The sequence below is a fragment of the Brassica napus genome, chromosome C6, assembly GCF_020379485.1.
Source record: "Brassica napus cultivar Da-Ae chromosome C6, Da-Ae, whole genome shotgun sequence".
Lineage (NCBI taxonomy): Eukaryota > Viridiplantae > Streptophyta > Magnoliopsida > Brassicales > Brassicaceae > Brassica > Brassica napus.
The window spans coordinates 17,319,246-17,336,708 of record NC_063449.1 but is presented as its reverse complement, the minus strand read 5'-3'; the positions used below and the strand labels follow the sequence as shown (position 1 = coordinate 17,336,708).

Genomic DNA, 17,463 nt, shown 5'->3' with positions numbered 1-17,463 from the left:
AGCACTTGTGTAGTGTAAGATATACATAGAAAACGAATCAATCCTTCACATTTCTTTTATCTTTCTCTTTGATTTTCTTTTGAGTCTGACAGTATACACAAAACTAGTTTCGTCAGGCTTCTAATAAAGTGACGCAAATTAGAAGATTTTTTGCAGTTGTATCTTGGGACTCACTACGTTATCGAACCGTCGCACTACGGGACATATTTTGAGTTAAAGAAAGAGATAATATCTCGTCTCTACAGTTGAATCATCTTTTTCTTAATCTTTGGTATAATTTTATCAAATTTATTCTTTACAATATTTAGTTCTCCGTAGTTTATATACCTATCATGCTGTGATCGGTTAAAAAGTATAAAAGTCTGGTGTGAGTTGTCTGTTAGTTAAAATGTGTTTCTCTTTTTGTAAGATGATTTGGTCGCAAAAATAGTAACAATGTATTGAAGTTTATTGGACGCTAGCAACTAAAAATCCTATAACAGTAATCCGTAATTGACGGTCACATGTTATGGAATCATTTTCTCTATGCAAACTAGCGTATTACATACTTACATTATCAGATTTTGCGTTAGTATATCCTTTCAAAGGATGCTCGATTATTAGTTTATTACTTTGACATCAACTTCTTGAGGTTGAATAAATGCATAAACTATTATCGTTTAGGTCTTACGAGAAAGATCTCTGCAGTCAAGAACCGGTTCAATCTAGTTAGTTCCACGTTATTACTTAAACAAATATTTAAGCCAACATGATTCAACGTATTTTACGTGTAATGTTATCGAAACTGAATGAATATTGTAACTCGGATGCTTCTAGGAAACTCTGCATAAATCGCAATCAAATCACAAATAATTATGTTCTTTCTTTTGGTTTTAAATATAAATTTTTCATTAAGATTCATTATTATAATGTTCTTCCTTGTTGTTTTCTCTCAACCCCTTTTCTTCATGATAATCATGACTTTTTTTCTTGCAAAAAAAAAAAATAAAGAACATCATCATCACATAAACAGAAGAATCTTATTATTTCAGGAGGATCAGAAAGAAAATAAACACAATAGAGTTCAAGATAAGAATCATCAGTACGGAATAGTGCCATACAAGAACAGAGTTAATTAGTGTAATTAGAAGAATTTTCAGCACTCTTGTCGGACATTACTAGCTACAGCTCGAGCCCAAAACTTGATCTGATCCTTCATTTCTTTCCTTGTATCCTTCGGAACCCTAGGTGGTGTAGCTAACCCTTTCACAACACGTGGCTCGACCACTTGATCATCATAACCTTGAATCTCTTTGGCTGTTTCTATGCTGCTTACCGTTTTACGCAGCGTTTTGGGACTTGGGCTTGTTTGTTTGACCAAAACAGTTGCTTCTGACTTCAAGTTTCTCGGTGGTCTCTGCCTTTGATTGCCTGAAACCTACATTTCAAGATTCAAAGCTTTTCAGATTTTTTTTTTTTTTTTTTTTGGCATATAGAGTGAATCATTTTATTTACCTTTTGAACATTTTGTGAGCTTGCAAGAGCTTCACGGATCAAGAATCCCATTCTTGAGTCGGTTTCTTGATCTTCAAGTTCATCTTCTCCTCTTCTAATGTTATTTGGCATCGTATGAGTTCTTTGCAAACTAATCTTGACACTGCTACTACTATCAGCTCCTCTTCTGTTCCTTTCAGTATTACTACCTTTCTTTGGAGCAAGATTTTTCTTCTTCTGCAAGAAACGATCACTCGTTGTCGTTGGTTCTAGAACCCTAATCTTCTCAGAGAACTGCCGTGTCAGCTTATTAATCATCTTCTTTGCCTCTAAGTCCATTTCTCTTTTGTCTATCCGAGGTGGCAAAGAAGGTGCCCGGATCAAACTGCGCTCTGTGGAAGGTTCTTGAATCTTCCCCGGAGCCGAGCGAGATCCAGATTTGGGAAGAACCACAGGTTCCTTCTTATGCAAGAAAGACATAAATGGTGTCTGTTCTTGAACCATAATATTTTCAGACAACTGCTTCGTCTCGGATCCTCTTTCTCTTCCATCTACCGAAGCTGCCCTGATCAAACATCGCACTGTGGAAGCTTCTAGATATTTCCTCTCATCTGAATCTCCCATTTTTTCAGGACAAGTCAAAGAAGAAGAAGAAGGGTAAGGATCTGAGTGACAATACCTTAAGGCTCTCGATCTCCTGGTAAATAAGTTCTCAAAGAACCAGTAATCTTCTATAAGATCATCAATAAATGATTCACTCGAACTTACAAGATCCATTTCCTTTTCAAACTAGAGACTGAAAAAAGTAGAGAAAGACTAGAAAGTTGTAAGAAAATGAAGACAAGATATTCTAAAAAGAGAGAAGTTGTGTGTTTATAACAAAGATCGGGTCTTCTGATCTTCTTTTGTGGGTGTTTGTTTGTTCATATATGTGTTGTTTAGTAACATCCAATGTATTTGAAGCATCGATTCTGGAGATTACTTGGAAGTGCCCACATGGGCAGCCTTTCTTCAATTATTTTTGACAATTTTTTATTATATATATCTGGGACTGAATATATTGGTTTTTGCATAAAATAGTATAACGTTTTGAAATATATTATGAAAGCGTGTGTTTATTGATATAATAGGCTGAGTATATATAGAACGTAAGAATATCCTATGCTAGCTAGGTAAAGGTTATCTAGTCCCATAACAATAGGGAAATCATATTATCATGTTTATCCCTTTACTCCTCCTCAAGTTGGCAATGAGGTATCTCGAATGCCTAACTTAAACAGCAAATACTGAAAAGTTGGTGTAGGAAGAGCTTTAGTGAGAATATCAGCCGGTTGTTCCTTAGTAGATAGATGTTTCAATGTGAGAAACTTGGCCTTTACTGCATCCCTTGTAGTATGACAATCATTTTCGACATGTTTAGTACGTTCATGGAAAACTGGATTAGTAGCAATATGAATTGCTGATTTGCTATAGCAATGTAGAGAAATAGGTTGAGAATGCTGGAAACCAAGCATAACTATAAGTCGCTTAAGCCAAATCAATTCACACGTTGTATCAGCCATGGCTATATACTCTGATTCAGCCGAAGATCACGAGACTGTACGCTGCTTGATTGTTCGCCAAGAGACCAGAGAGTCCCCAAGAAAGATAACATAGGCGCTAAGAGAGCGTCTAGTAGTAGGACATGCCGACCAATGGGCATCACAGTATGCAGTAATCTGCATGTTACACGCAGCCTTTAACATGATTCCTTGATCCGGTGTGCCTTTTAAATAACGGACAACACAAAGAGCCGCAAGCCAATGAGCTTCCAACGGTTTTTGCATGAACTGCGAGAGAATGTGGATGATGTAGTTCAAGTCCGGTCGAGTAAAAGTAAGGTATATAAGACGACCAACAAGACAACGATACTTGCTCGGATCAGGAAGTAGAGTATGAGAATTCGTTTTGTCTGCAGGAACAAGCTTGTGGTTGAGTTCCGTCGGTGTAGACGATGGTTTCGCCCCCAACAAGCCACATTCTGTGACAATATCCATAGTATATTTTCGTTGTGACACAAAGATGCCTTCTGGACCATGAGCTATTTCCAAGCCAAGAAAATATTTGAGTTTACCTGAATCTTTCATCTTGAAACACTTGTGAAGATGGGTCTTAAACTTCTGGACAGTCGATAGATCATTCCCAGTGATTATAAAGTCGTCAACGTAGACAAGGATGTTAAGACATATGTTCTTGTTGTTGTCGACGTATGTATACAGAGAATAGTCCTCACGGCTTTGGCTGAAGCCGAAGGCAAGAAGAGCCTTGCTGAGTTTGGCAAACCAACACTGAGGTGCTTGCTTTAGACCATATAAGGACTTTCGTAGGCGACGTACCTGATTTGGTTTGTCAGTTTTGAATCCCGGAGGCAGCTGCATATAAATTTCTTCTTCTAAATCTCCATGTAGAAAAGCATTATGAACATCCATTTGATGGATTTCCCATCTTTGAGCTGCGGCCACTGCTAGTAAGAATCAAACAATGTTCATCTTTGCGACGGGAGCAAATGTATCTGTGTAATCACTGCCTTCTTTTTGTCAATTTCCGCAAGCAACAAGACGAGCTTTCGGTCGTTCAACTGTTCCATCTGCTTTGTATTTGTTACTGTAAATCCATTGACAGCTGATTGCTTTCCTGCCAAGAGGTAATGTTGTGACATCTCATGTATGTTGATGTTCCAAAGCCACAATCTCTGTTTTCATTGCACCATTGAACCGAGGGTCGCGAACAGCTTTGCTATATGTCTTTGGAACTGATTCAGTAGTAATGGTTGCGAGAAAAGCTTGATGTTTCTCATTAAATATAGAAGTAGAGAGATAATTAGCAATAGGGTACGGATTTTTACCTGGACCAGATGCCGAGAGATCATGATCAGAACGTGCTTGAGCGAGAGAGGGGAGGGTCGTAGTCTGAGCAGTATTGGTCACAAACTCCTTTAGAAGTATAGATGGCTTCTTAGTTCGATGGCCTTTGCCAAGAACCTCTAGCAGTCCGGGCGAAAAAGATTCATGTTGTATATTACCGTGAATCTCGGGAGATAAGGGTGGCTGGGGTGATGTAGGAACGACTGTTGTCGAACTGGTAGGTGTAGGTGGGGTTGTGTTATCAGTAGAAGGTAAGTCTGGTTCGTCAGTTGAAGGTTTAGCCATAGGAGACGTAGGAGACGTAGTAGCTTGTGGCAGAGGTTGAATCAAGCTACTCCCCCTTGATTCAGGCATTGGTACAAGCCAATCATCAATGGGTTCATTGAGCTATAGTTGGGGAGGAGAAACATATGTAGTATCCTCTATTCCAGGAAAGTCGTCTTCGAAGAAGATAACATCTTGACTAAGAAGAATTCATTGCGTTCTATATCAAATAACCTCCATCCTTTAGTCCCAAAGGGATAGCCCACGAAAATGCACCTGCGACCCCTATCTCCAAACTTGCCTTTGTCCCTTGCGCATCTGTGTGCATAGCATAAGCAACCGAAAACTCTCAAGAGATCAAACACAGGAGGCTTTCCATGTAACAGTTCATACGGAGTCTTCCCATCAAGAATTGGTGATGGCGTGCGATTGATTATGTGTGCAGCGGTCATGACACTCTCCCCCCAAAACTCAACCGGAAGCCGTCCTTGGAACAAACACGCCCGAGCTATATTAAAAATATGTATGTGTTTCCTTTCCACACGACCATTCTGTTGAGGTGTGTCAACACACGACGTCTCATGATGGATGCCATTCGTCTGGAAAAATGTTTTGAGTACCATAAATTATGTTCCATTGTCTGAGCGAACCTTCTTCAAGTCATAACCAAACTGTTTTGCAGCCATGGCGCATAAATTTTGTATTAGGGTTGAAACTTCAGATTTTGCGAGCATCAAATATGTCCATACAGCTCTCGAATAATCATCAACAATAGTTAGAAAGTAGTTTGCACCAGAAGAAGAAGGTTTGCGATACGGTCCCCAAACGTCACAATGTATAAGTGAAAACGGTGCCTCAACTTTATTCAAACTATCAGGAAAAGGCTTTCGTGTTTTTTTAGCACGAAAACAAATGTCACACTGGCCAAAAACAATAGGATCTATTTTAAGACTATCAAAAACCGGTAGAGTAGATAAAACTTTGTAGGATGGGTGTCCAAGACGACGATGCCATAGTACCGAAAAAGAAAACTTCGACGTTGATGCTACATTTACTCGTGCGACCTTGACCCCCGTAAAATAGTAAACCCCCTCTCGCTCTTCACCTGTTCCAATCAGAGTCCTCGAAAAACGGTCATGCAAAACACATAGTGTATCAGTAAATATTGCTATGCAACCGGTTTGCTTCAATAATTTTGAAACTGAGATTAAAGTGCAATAGAAATCTGGAACGTATAGAACGTCATGAAGAGAGTAATCTTTGCTTAATCGCAAAGTTCCATATTTCGTTGATGTAGATGCTTTCCCATTCGGAAACGTGACTGCCGATGGTTGTATATCAGTGACATCGTGCAGCAAAGATAAATCTCCCGTCATGTGGTGAGAGGCTCTTGTATCAATAATAGCATCCGTAATATTTTTTTTACCCGAGAGACGTTCCGAGGATAGATTGGATTGCTGGTTTTGAAGAAGAGTAATCAAAGAAGCGATCTGATCATTGTTGAAAGAAGTGGTAGCGTGTGAAGCACGACCGCGCCCACGCCCTCTGTTCCCATTAGAACGACCTCTTCTGCCCCCACGCGAACTCTGTGATGACTGTCCCGGAGATGAGTTATTGGAGCGTTGAAACTGTTCTTGATACCACTCAGGGTACCCATGAAGAAGAAAACATTCAGACACCTCGTGTCCTTTACGTCCACAATGAGTACACGACCGATTAGGATCTCGTGAACGATAGCTTGTAGAGTCTGTAGAAGTAGGTGGAGCTGCCGTGATTGATTCTGTTGTTGCAGAGAAGCCAAGAGCATCTGCACGTTGTTCTTTAACTTGCGTATTACGCATATTCTGTTCTTCGCGAATCACACGAGAATAGACAATGTTGATTTCAGGTACCGGTTCTTCATCAGTAATCCGAGACCGTATGGATGAGAATCGTGCATCGTCAAGACAAAAGAGGAATTTGTGAACACGAGTGTCTTCTCGTTCCTTCTCTATATCAGCAGCCGCTTCACAAATACACGACCTCGTCGTTTTAAGATTTTGAAGTTCTTCCCATAACTTGGCAAGTCTTTCGTAGTAATCAAGTACTGACTGACCATCTTGTCTGCAATTTATAATTGCATCCTGAAGTTGATGCATACGAGTTCCGTTTTTAACGGAGAAGCGGAAACAGAGAGTTTCCCAAAGTTTGCGTGCTTCAGGAACAAACGTGACCGTCGACCGAACCTTAGCATCCATTGACGTTCTGATCCAGCCAACAATCATCGAATTTGCAGCCAACCATCGAGAAAGATCCGGATCAGAGTCGTCTCGTCAATGAAACCGATCTTCTGTTTTGCTTGAAGAGAGTTTCGAAGTTCTGTTGACCACTTCAAATAGATCTCACTATTAAGCAATACAGAGGTTATAAGAGCCTCTGGATTATCCGAGGGATGAAGATAGTAAGGCTACCCAGGTTGAACAACCTGAATTATCGCAGTAGTAGTAGGGTTTGGTGTCGAACATGATATATTATCGCCAGACATAGTAGTTTAGTAGTATGAAAAAAGATAAATTAGGTCAGAGATTTGTAAGATTTTAGCTCTGATACCATGAAATATATTATGAAAACATGTGTTTATTGATACAATAGGCTGAGTATATATACAACGTAAGAATATACTATGCTAGCTAGGTAAAGGTTATCTAGTCCCATAACAATAGGAAAATCATATTATCATGTTTATCCCTTTACGATTTTCCAGGTATAAACAAGGCTGAAATTGGAACTTATTCCAGGATAGAATATTCACAAGTCTAGAGCAATTGAGACAAATAAACAAATAGAGTGAATTGAATTTTATGAGAAATAAAATAATTAATTTTGGCATAGCTAAAAAAAATAAAGTTCCATAAAGCTATGTTTGTTTAGGGGATTCATAATAATTAATTACTGTCAGGGCCCCTCCAAAAGCCATGTGAGTTCTCTGTTTATATACATTTTTTTTGTTCATTCTCTTGGAGCATCTCCGATCTATAACACTATTTTAGTATTAAAATCACATTATTTTAATATAATTTCAACACTAAAAAATGTTTTTTTCCAATCATAACACCAAATTTCACACTAAAAACTATTTTATAATATTATATGTATTTATGTTTTTATTTATCATTTATTTAATTGTCTAGTTTATTAATAAATTAAGTGAATAGTATTTTACTGGGATGAATAGTATTTTAGTGAGGTAAATAGTATCACATCAAATTTGGTGTGAAATTATAGTGTTACATTAAAATAGCGTGATTTTTAGTGTTGGGTTAGAGAAAGTTTTTGTGTCAAAATCACAGTAAAATAGTGTTTTGGAATTGAGTGGGAGATGGCTTGATTGCATACATGATACATCAGTAGGCATACATATAGTACAAATGTATACCAGTTAATAATACAAAGACCTTAAAACATGTATCTTGAAGAATAAATACAAAATTTATGATACTAAAGTATAAAAATCAATAGATAGAAAAACAATAATCACGAGTTCTGGATCTCCGGCACAAAGCCGCAATGTGTATGTATGCATGACAACTGGTTCAATTAGTGATAAAATATATAAAATATTTTAATATATGGCTTTAATAAATAAAATATGCCATGGCATTGATCAGGGGCGGATCCACGTACAGTATGGGTGTGGCACGTGCCACGTACTGATATTATATATGCTTTGTGTAAGAAATATACAGATGCAAGTGTGTAGCTTATTTGGTTCTAAAAGCTTATTTGTGCCCCACCCACTCATTGTTCGAACCATGAGCTATATGGGTTTTGTCCTTTCATTTTATCTTACGCACTTTTGATTCACCTTTTCATAAATAATAAACTTCCTTGTTTTTGCTACCTAAAACAGTTCTTTCTTTTTAATAAATCTTTGTTTTCCTTCTTTCTTTAAATAATTTTCCAAAGTAAAATAATATAATTTATTCAAATTTTGTTGTAACAATTATTTTACTAAGTTTATTTTTAGTAGTCAGATTGAAATAAAAACTAAAGGAATTATTTTTCATAATAAAATTATTATGTGCAATATATAATTTAAAACAAACATTTAAAAACGTGAAAATTGGGTTTTAATTCATTTAAACTAAGATAAAAGAATTTTGTTATGAATGTCTTTTAAAAGAATATAATTTGATTTAATATACTAAATTAAATTTTATATTTTAATATTTATTGTGTCCCAGGTTATATTATTTTCTAGATCCGCCCCTGGCATTGATGGTTTTGTGTTTGTATATAATCACGTGGATACTAAAAAGTTGATGAAGCAAATATGAGTATGACGTGTCTATGTTGTATATCATTAGAAGTTTAGTCCATGTAATTGGGAATTTTCCATATAAATGTGTGTGATGAACATCTGAGATGGAATGTAGTAGTATATTAATCAAAGAACTATTTATAGCTTGATGTTCTAAAGAGCTTTATCTTTCTTTACTTTTCTTGCATTGGCTCTGAATGGTAATATCGGGATAATCGGTGCGGATAAAGCGGTTAATATGATGCGGTATGGTTTAAATTTGGATTCATAAACTACGGATTAATAGCGGTTAAACAAAAAAAAAACGGTACAATGTAAAATGTAAATGGTAATAAAAAGCAAATGCCAAACCAAGAGTTGAATGATAAAAGTAGAATGAACGGTGCAGAATACAAATTAAATTTAAATATATTTAAATATTAAAAAAATATATTTTTAGTAAATATATAAAATTTAAAATTCTTCTTATGACACCACATAGAAAAAAAATACAATCAAGAATTTAAAATATAAATACAAATCATATTTACATATTTCTTTATCTAAAAAAACAGTTTACAAAAAAAAAAATTAAACACACCATATTTGCTTCTTCTACTTTTCAGGTGCGTTTAAAGTCGAAACATCACTTTATGTACCGCACTTGTTATTCTATTGTTATTTCTTTTTTAATTTAAACTAAAATTACATGCAAAAGAGGTAATGCGAATGGAAACATCGTTACAGGCCCGCATAGCGGAACAAGTGAACCACCCAAAACATTCTTTTTTCAATACCTAAATAAAGTTGTTATGATTGTAAAGCTAGGTTTGCGGTTTTGAACCAAACCAAACCCAACAAAAATTTCTGGTTAGTTTAGTTAGTTGGGCTGTGAGTTCTGTTTAATTCATAGTGTTTATAAACAAAAATTGGTTTTTAGTTCGGTTTGATAATATATTTTCTAATTTTTTTTTTAAAACCAAGTTTCGACTTTCGACTCATACCAACTGAATTAACCAAAATTTCAGACTAAACTAACCGAAAATACTCAAAATTTAGCCAAATTTTAAATGAGTATAATCATAAACAAAAATTTCGGTTAGTTTCGGTAAATAAATAAACACCAAGCTATTCTAATAATAAACCGAATAAATCAAAAAAAAACGGCTCAATTCGACAAGATTTTGACCAAACCCAACTATCTGAATTCCAAACTACCAGAACTGAACTACCCCAACTATCTTAATATGCATATGCCTAGATAAAGCAATGCATAAATCTACTGGTCATAAGTTTAATTTATGTTAATTAAGAACTAAGTTGTTGTTATTTGAGTAGACGAAATTGAAATTATGTGCATTAACAAGAAATTAAAAACCAAGATATTCATCTGTGTTACTTTTTTATGAAAATTAATTGAGATGCTAGATATTCTTATTATCGAAAGTAAAATAAAGCTCTTTTGAGCAATATTCTCTTCCATCTTTTGAACACTATTGTATTTTAGTTTTTAGTTAAAACACACTCTATTGTATTTTATTAGTACTCTAAAGAGATAGAATCAATCTTTATATGAATCTACTTAAAAACGAGGAATATTTGGTCAATTTATCTTTTCCCGTTATAAATCTTACTAAACCGTAGAATCTTATGCGTGTCGCAAAATCAAGCATTAATTGATATCATTCTTCGTTCTTGAAAGATAGATCCGGAAAAATGTGAAAACGAAGAATGTTTTCATAATAATCCTACTTGTACGTATCAATACTTCAATAGCGACATAATAATAATGACACTAATCTTAAGCCGCAAAGAATGTTATAACATTATACAATGTCACGTTGACATTAGAATATTTTCAAAAAGAAAATCAGTTTGAGCTTTTCTCCTCTCACTACTCACTAATCACTAGGTAACGCTTGGAACTTGGTTTGCTATCTGGAACTTTCAGTATTAAAAAGTGAGCTCTGTGAAGTCTTTGATCACCATAGTCCGAATATATCGTTCTCATAGAGGGTAACTAGAGGTTTTATCTATTACTAGGTTCGTGTCCACGCTACGCGCGGATATTGGGTGAAGTTAAAATTTGTGTATGACCATAGTTGTGGCTGTTTCCGGTTGTTGTTACAATAGATTTAAAGTAATTATAAGAAGGAATATATGACATTAAGTTTTTTAAGATTGATTGTTCATTTTTTTATGCGGATGAAGTTGGAAGTCAATCGATAGAGATGTAAAAGTAGAGGGGAGTTGATGTTTTTGGTTGTGTATAGTGATTTTCTGTAGTAATGGAAATTAAATTAACGTGTTGAAAATTAAAAATATGTAAAAGTACTTCGTAATTGAGATATTGTTTAGCATTATGGTGTTTTGAATTTGGAAATAATCTTTTAAAAGTGTGTTTTGGTCTTCCATCGATAAACTAATTAGAAATTTTATGAATTACATTGAAAAAGGGCCCTTTGAAAAAAACTTATGAACTAAAAAACCAGATAAATAGATCGAGAATTTAATACTAAGGTTTTGTTGTGTTATTTTCGTAGTATAACCTACCAAATCAAACTATCTCTACGCTTGATTTTGCACTTAATAGTTAAGATATGTTCTGTCCGATTTTGGACAAATAATTTCTTGGATTCCAGAGAGGGGTGATTGGGTTCGTATGTGTTCGAGAATTCTATAAATGCACAGTAAAGTCGTAATTTTGATTTACCTCCAGCAGGTGGAGGATCATTGTGGTTTGATTTGACCATCGTGTTGAGGAAACCGACCCTTTGATGAAAGAAATAATTAGAAAATGAGTCAGCGAAAGAGAGAGATCTTGAAATGTGGAAATCCACTGATTGAGTAACTTACACGTAATAGTTGTCTCCGCCTTTCTTCTCGTTGCAAATTTCTGAGTGGAAGATGATGCGAATGTTTTGTGGAGCTGAGGTTGTTAACCGGTTTGTATCAAATATGCAATGTTACTGAATTTATTTGTATATTTTGTTGATTTGTATTGATGAGACAAAAGATTTTTTTTAACTTTCAGTGATTGCAGCCGGTGATTGTGGCAGGAGATGTGCTATTTGCCTTTCTGATATTATTGTCTATCGAGAAGAACATTTAGGTATTATAATCTGTTGAAGATTTTTATATTTAATATGATACGTTTAAAATTTGAAAGTCTTGTGTGAATTGAAATAATTAGTTACAGTCATCAGATTGAAGCGAGAGGGAAAAAAAAAAAACAATCCGATAATAAGAGCTCATAATTTGTCTTTGTTCATTACTCTTTGTCTCTGTTTTAAGGAGAAAAGTAACAAAACAACATAATAGGTTTTGAATTGCATAACCAAGATTCTGGTGCAAGAACGAACCACTATATTTTTTAAACATACTTGATAGCTGTCTTTAGAGAAAGAAAAAAAAAAAAAGAAAAGAAAAAGACTGTTATTTCAAAGAAATGCTGACTGGGCAGTCTGTACCAGTCATTGATGGAGTGACATGAGTGAAGGAGGATCTAACCATTACGCCTAATGCGCTTTGGTTTCTTCTGCTCGTCAGTTGAACAGCTGGGATCAATGTTTGCATAGGAAGACCCTCCACCACTGCTTTCAGTCACCACTGAGCTATCAACCGCACAGGCTACAGGATTGTCTTGGCTTGAATAAATAGGCAGAGCAGGCATGTCAGCTGGTCAGTCTTTAAGAGGTAGCGCTGCAGAGGAGACTATCTTTGTAACAGTCAAGGAAAGCTTCTTTGATGTGAAACTGAAGCGGGAGACCTTGATCCTAAATTTGTCCGTCTGTCCTATGGTATCAATGAAACATCATGGTAGTGGGACCTCATGGTCAGCACCATCACCACCATTTTCCTAATATAACAGCATACAGTTAGTAACTTCATAACTCTGAACATGCAAGTCTATAGGAGATTGTCACGCACCTCAGCATACATATCGATTAATTCTGTTGCATTTTGACCTGTTAGCTCTTTCCCAGCATCGCCAAGAATGATGAAAGTGCACTGCTCCTCATTATCATAGACGGACAATTCCACGCGGAAGCTGTGTTTAAGGGGAACTGATATGTTACGTATTCTTGAATGCAATTATGTAAATAGAAAGACCCTTACTTGGCCGATGCAGTAGCATTTTCATTGCAGCACTTTGGACACATCAACGTTGTAGGCCCATGAGTTAACTTTGTTTGACAAACTTTGCAAGCAATGTAATACCACTCAATCCCAAGCTTAACGTCATCAATTGTGGCAATGCAGTCAAAGTAGGCAATCTGAAATTACATGTTTATGATCATCAGTAGCTAGATTTGCATTTTTTTTTTATTCTAATGAAGATATACAAATTACCTTAGCAGGCTGATGCTTGATGAAGGCAACAATCTCACGTATTGTGAGTGTTTCAACATTAACAACTTCAAATGTGTTGACTGAAGAAGTAGAAGCATGATTCGCAGCTAGGTCTGGGCGTTCGGTGGTCCATTCGGTTTTGGTCCGGGTGATTCGGATTTTTGGATTTTCGGTCTTATACTCATAAGTACCATTCGGTATCGGGTTCAGTTCGGTTCCTTCCGGGTTCGGTTCGGATCGGATTTACCAATGTTTAAAATCGTAAAAAAATATTTTTTTTAAAACCTTGAAAATTGACCAAAAAATTTTCAAAATATATAAATTATTTACAAATCTAATTAAAATTAGTTAAACTATCTAAATTAACTAAAAGTATTCAAAATAACAAATAAAACAAACTACAAAAATATTTTGAATACTCTAAAATATCTAAATCACCTTAATATATATAAAAACATTAACATATTTAACTAATTTCGGATATCTTCGGATATCTTCAGATCCTAATTCGGATTTCGGTTCGGTTCGGGTTATAACCAAGTAAGCTCATAAGTCCCATTCGGATATTTTTGTAAAACAGTTCGAATTCGGTTTCGGTTTTTCTGGTTCGGGTTAAGATCGGTACTTCGGGTTGAGGTAAAAACGCCCAGGCCTATTCGCAGCCAACCTTTAAGAAGAATTTTTGGTCAGGTGATGATTAGAAGTGGTTAAATACTAAGAACTATAATACTAACCAGTTCAAGTACTCTTTTGTGGGGTCAACTTCCTGGTCCAAGAAAACCCTAGATGAGGACATAGAGCTTAGGCACAATTTCCCTGTCAATTGGTACGCATGAGAGAAAGAGGCAGAAGCAGTTAGTGTGGCTGAAGGCTCATGTAACTGAGATGAGAGTGTTAGAGTAGGTTAGTACGAAGGGTAAAAGTTTACCACCAAGCCTTTTCGGATTAACCGTTGTAACCAACAGAACGATTGGGGTGGTTACACTCTCATCGAACTTGCGTCGGAAATTTTCCGCAGCCTGGTCCCATAGGTAAATGTTCACAACTGGACCACTGCAGTTTGAAATATGGTATGGAAAAAGATCAGAAACGTAAATGTAGATAAAGCAACTACCTAAAGCAACGATATAGTGATTGCTTCAAATACAACCACTTACTCCTTAAGTTGCAAGTGGACCATAATTTTCTGAGAAGTTGAGCCATCCTTGGTGCATAAAGCCGGACGTTGATGGAGAGGCTGGCCATCAACCAACTTAAGGTGACCAACAACATCTACAACACTCACACATGGTTAGTCAGAATATTCTCAGAGTTCACAGTTGATGATAACTCATATAAACCTCACCATGAAGATCCCCTCTTAGATCGCAGTTGGCTTCAAAATCTGCATAGGAATGGAACTTGAAGCGCTGGTCCAAAATGGCTTCAATGTTTTCTTCAAGCTTTTTCAGGACAGAGGTGTGTGTGAAGCAAATAACCAGCTTCTGATCAGCCACACGATACATCACCTTGTTGTTGGATCCAAAGAAGTTTGTGAGAGTGTAGATGCTTCCACGTTTGAGCTTGTGATATAACAAACTAAGTCCCACATTGGAGAATTAGACAAAGAGAGTCTAATATATAAAGAGCTGTCCAACTCTAATAGTACGAGGCCTTTTGGGATGGAAACCAAAAGTAAAACCATGCGGGCTTGCCTAAGGCCCAAAGTGGACAATATCGTACTAATCAGATAATATAGTGTTGGACATGTGCTTAATAAATCCCAACAATTGGTATCAGAGCGGTTAACGAGAAATCTGCAAGAAGACCAAAATACCCTTCGAGTAGGAACGGGACCCATCGAGTTAGGATTGGGAGGTGTGTGTGGCAGAGATCAAGTCAAAAGATCCTGGAAGTCAGTTGCGGGACACGAGATGAATGTGATCCTTAGTTTGAAGGGGAGAATGTGATATAACAAACTAAGTCCCACATTGGAGAATTAGACAAAGAGAGTCTCATATATAAAGAGATGTCCAACTCTAATAGTACGAGGCCTTTTGGGATGGAAACCAAACGTAAAACCATGCGGGCTTGCCTAAGGCCCAAAGTGGACAATATCGTACTAATCAGATAATATAGAGTTGGACATGTGCTTAATAAATCCCAACATAGCTCATCTTCATATCTGTTGACACGGTTTTGAGCGATGAACTCCTGAGCAACAGTACCCTAGAGATCAGAGCAAATGAATAATTCAGTTGCATATTGTAGAAACATGGCTTAAAAATTCAGATTATTCTCTCTAACAAATATATGCAAACCGGACAGTGTTGAGCGACTATTTATAACACAATGTTTTATTTCCATATAATAAAAATGGATTCAAATAAATTTAGAGAGGTCTACCGGTAGTAAATCAAAAGTATGAAGAATGAGACACATACCTCTTCATCAATCATCTGCAACTCAAGCCCAATAAGGATGCCTCCTTTGAGATTGTTTCTAGCTTCCAAGAAATAGATTAGCTTAAACAATAACTTGGAATCTCCTGGTCCTTCTGAAACATGTCTGAAGAAAAATGGAGGAGAAGCATGCACGGTGGTGTCTGCCGTTTGATTTGCCATGGTGTTAGGAATGGATTTGAGGATCTGAGCAGGAGATAGTTGGGTTGGGGTATATATAGTCTGAAGATGGAATGGAGAGAGATAGGATGCGTTTCATCTGAGTGAGTAATTATGGTGTCTTGAAGAGGCTTCGATATCATTGTGAGAGGAGGGATGTAGAGAGTTAGACGGCCGTTCGTTAGGAGGAATAATAAAGAAGATTTGATTGTTGATGTCTCAGGCGTTTACCGGAGAAGATGGGAAGACACTCTGGTTGGGCGGCTCTGTAGTCGTGGGATTTTTAGGTTAGAGGAAGAGAAAATTATACAAAGTGAGATGTTTGGCTGGCAAAATGAATTAGTAAAACAAATAGGGATTTTTACCACTGTAGATTTTCCGGTTCATATATATATTATTTATTTTAAAGTTCATACATATTTTTTTAATAATAGTGCTTTAAAAAAAATTGTTCGCTTCGTTGGTGGCTGCGATACATGCGTGTTAGACGGTATATAATTCCAAACATAAACATTTTTAATCTATATCCCTGGATCTATATTCAATAGTCTTATTGATTATTAAGACACCTTATAAATTTGAATCCATGAAGTCCAAAGAAAAATGACAATTTTGCTTTCAAAACGGATTTCAAAGATTTGTTTAAACGTTATTGGGTTATGCTGGTGTTGGGCCAAAGGATTAGTATTAGTATTATTATCATTATTAGGGTTGTTAGCCACTGGGATCGATATTTTGAGGCCTAACAGGTTAAATTCGTAATGACGTAGAGGAATGATTGGATGAGAATACTTCATCCTATGTGGCACCTCAACAAATAAAATTTTTTACCACTATAGATTTTTTGCGGTTCATATATGTATTATTTATTGTAAAGTTCATATATATTTTTTAATAATAGTGCTTTTAAAAAACAATTGTTCGCTTCGTTGGTGGCTGCGATACATGCGTGTTATACAGTATATAATTCCAAACATAAACATTTTTAATCTATATCCCTAAATCTATATTCAATAGTCTTATTAATTATTAAGACACTTTATAAATTTGAATCCATGAAGTCCAAAGAAGAAGGGCAATTTTGCTATCAAAACGGATTTCAAAGATTTGTTTAAACGTTATTGGGTTATGCTGGTGTTGGACCAAATGATTAGTATTAGTATTAGTATTATTATTATTATTAGGGTTGTTAGCCACTGGGATCGATATTTTGAGGTCTAACAGATTAAATTTGTAATGACGTGGAAGAATGATTGGATGAGAATATTTCATCCTATGTGCCACATCTAATTGAACTCTAAATTAGCCCCTTTTATATAGCAGTGATTTAGTACACGTATCACGTATGCCTGTTTTGGACTTAATAACCGACACCATTTGACCATCAGAATATTTATCTTTTGATAATATATCTGGAATCTTTGGGATCGAATAAAAGGTTTTAGACTCGAATCTTCACTATTCCAATGGATATCGATTATGGTGCCATTTGAGGAAAGTCTTCAGTTCGTTGTTTACTCATGTAAAAACTTCTATCATAAAATCTCGTCGTGCTAAAACTTTATTCACAGAACAGTCAAATAGACTAGCT

The 17,463-nt window shown here is 36.0% G+C and overlaps 2 protein-coding genes across 2 annotated transcripts; both read right to left on the bottom strand.

Annotated features, from left to right (window-relative positions):
* Positions 1 to 953: 953 nt before the first annotated feature.
* On the bottom strand, positions 954 to 2,571 carry LOC106409538. The gene is made up of 2 exons (XM_013850157.3): positions 1,495 to 2,571; positions 954 to 1,417 (listed from the first exon to the last, which is right to left on the bottom strand). Exons 1-2 carry the CDS (start codon positions 2,248 to 2,250, stop codon positions 1,136 to 1,138), a joined length of 1,038 nt encoding a protein of 345 aa, XP_013705611.2. The 5' UTR covers positions 2,251 to 2,571; the 3' UTR covers positions 954 to 1,135.
* Positions 2,572 to 12,733: 10,162 nt separating this feature from the next.
* Positions 12,734 to 15,875, bottom strand: LOC106407968. The gene is made up of 8 exons (XM_013848807.2): positions 15,696 to 15,875; positions 14,618 to 14,834; positions 14,430 to 14,544; positions 14,201 to 14,325; positions 13,273 to 13,352; positions 13,039 to 13,196; positions 12,850 to 12,970; positions 12,734 to 12,778 (listed from the first exon to the last, which is right to left on the bottom strand). The coding sequence occupies exons 1-8, from the start codon at positions 15,873 to 15,875 to the stop codon at positions 12,734 to 12,736; spliced, it is 1,041 nt and encodes a 346-aa protein (XP_013704261.2).
* Positions 15,876 to 17,463: the final 1,588 nt, after the last annotated feature.

Coding starts and splice junctions, on each gene's coding strand:
- LOC106407968 (XM_013848807.2), bottom strand. CDS start 15,875: ATGGCAAATCAAACGGCAGACACCACCGTGCATGCTTCTCCTCCATTT. Junction 14,326..14,429: donor GTCCACTTGCAACTTAAGGA/GTAAGTGGTTGT, acceptor TTCAAACTGCAG/TGGTCCAGTTGTGAACATTT. Junction 12,779..12,849: donor TAATCGATATGTATGCTGAG/GTGCGTGACAAT, acceptor CTGTTATATTAG/GAAAATGGTGGTGATGGTGC.
- LOC106409538 (XM_013850157.3), bottom strand. CDS start 2,250: ATGGATCTTGTAAGTTCGAGTGAATCATTTATTGATGATCTTATAGAA. Junction 1,418..1,494: donor GCTCACAAAATGTTCAAAAG/GTAAATAAAATG, acceptor CTTGAAATGTAG/GTTTCAGGCAATCAAAGGCA.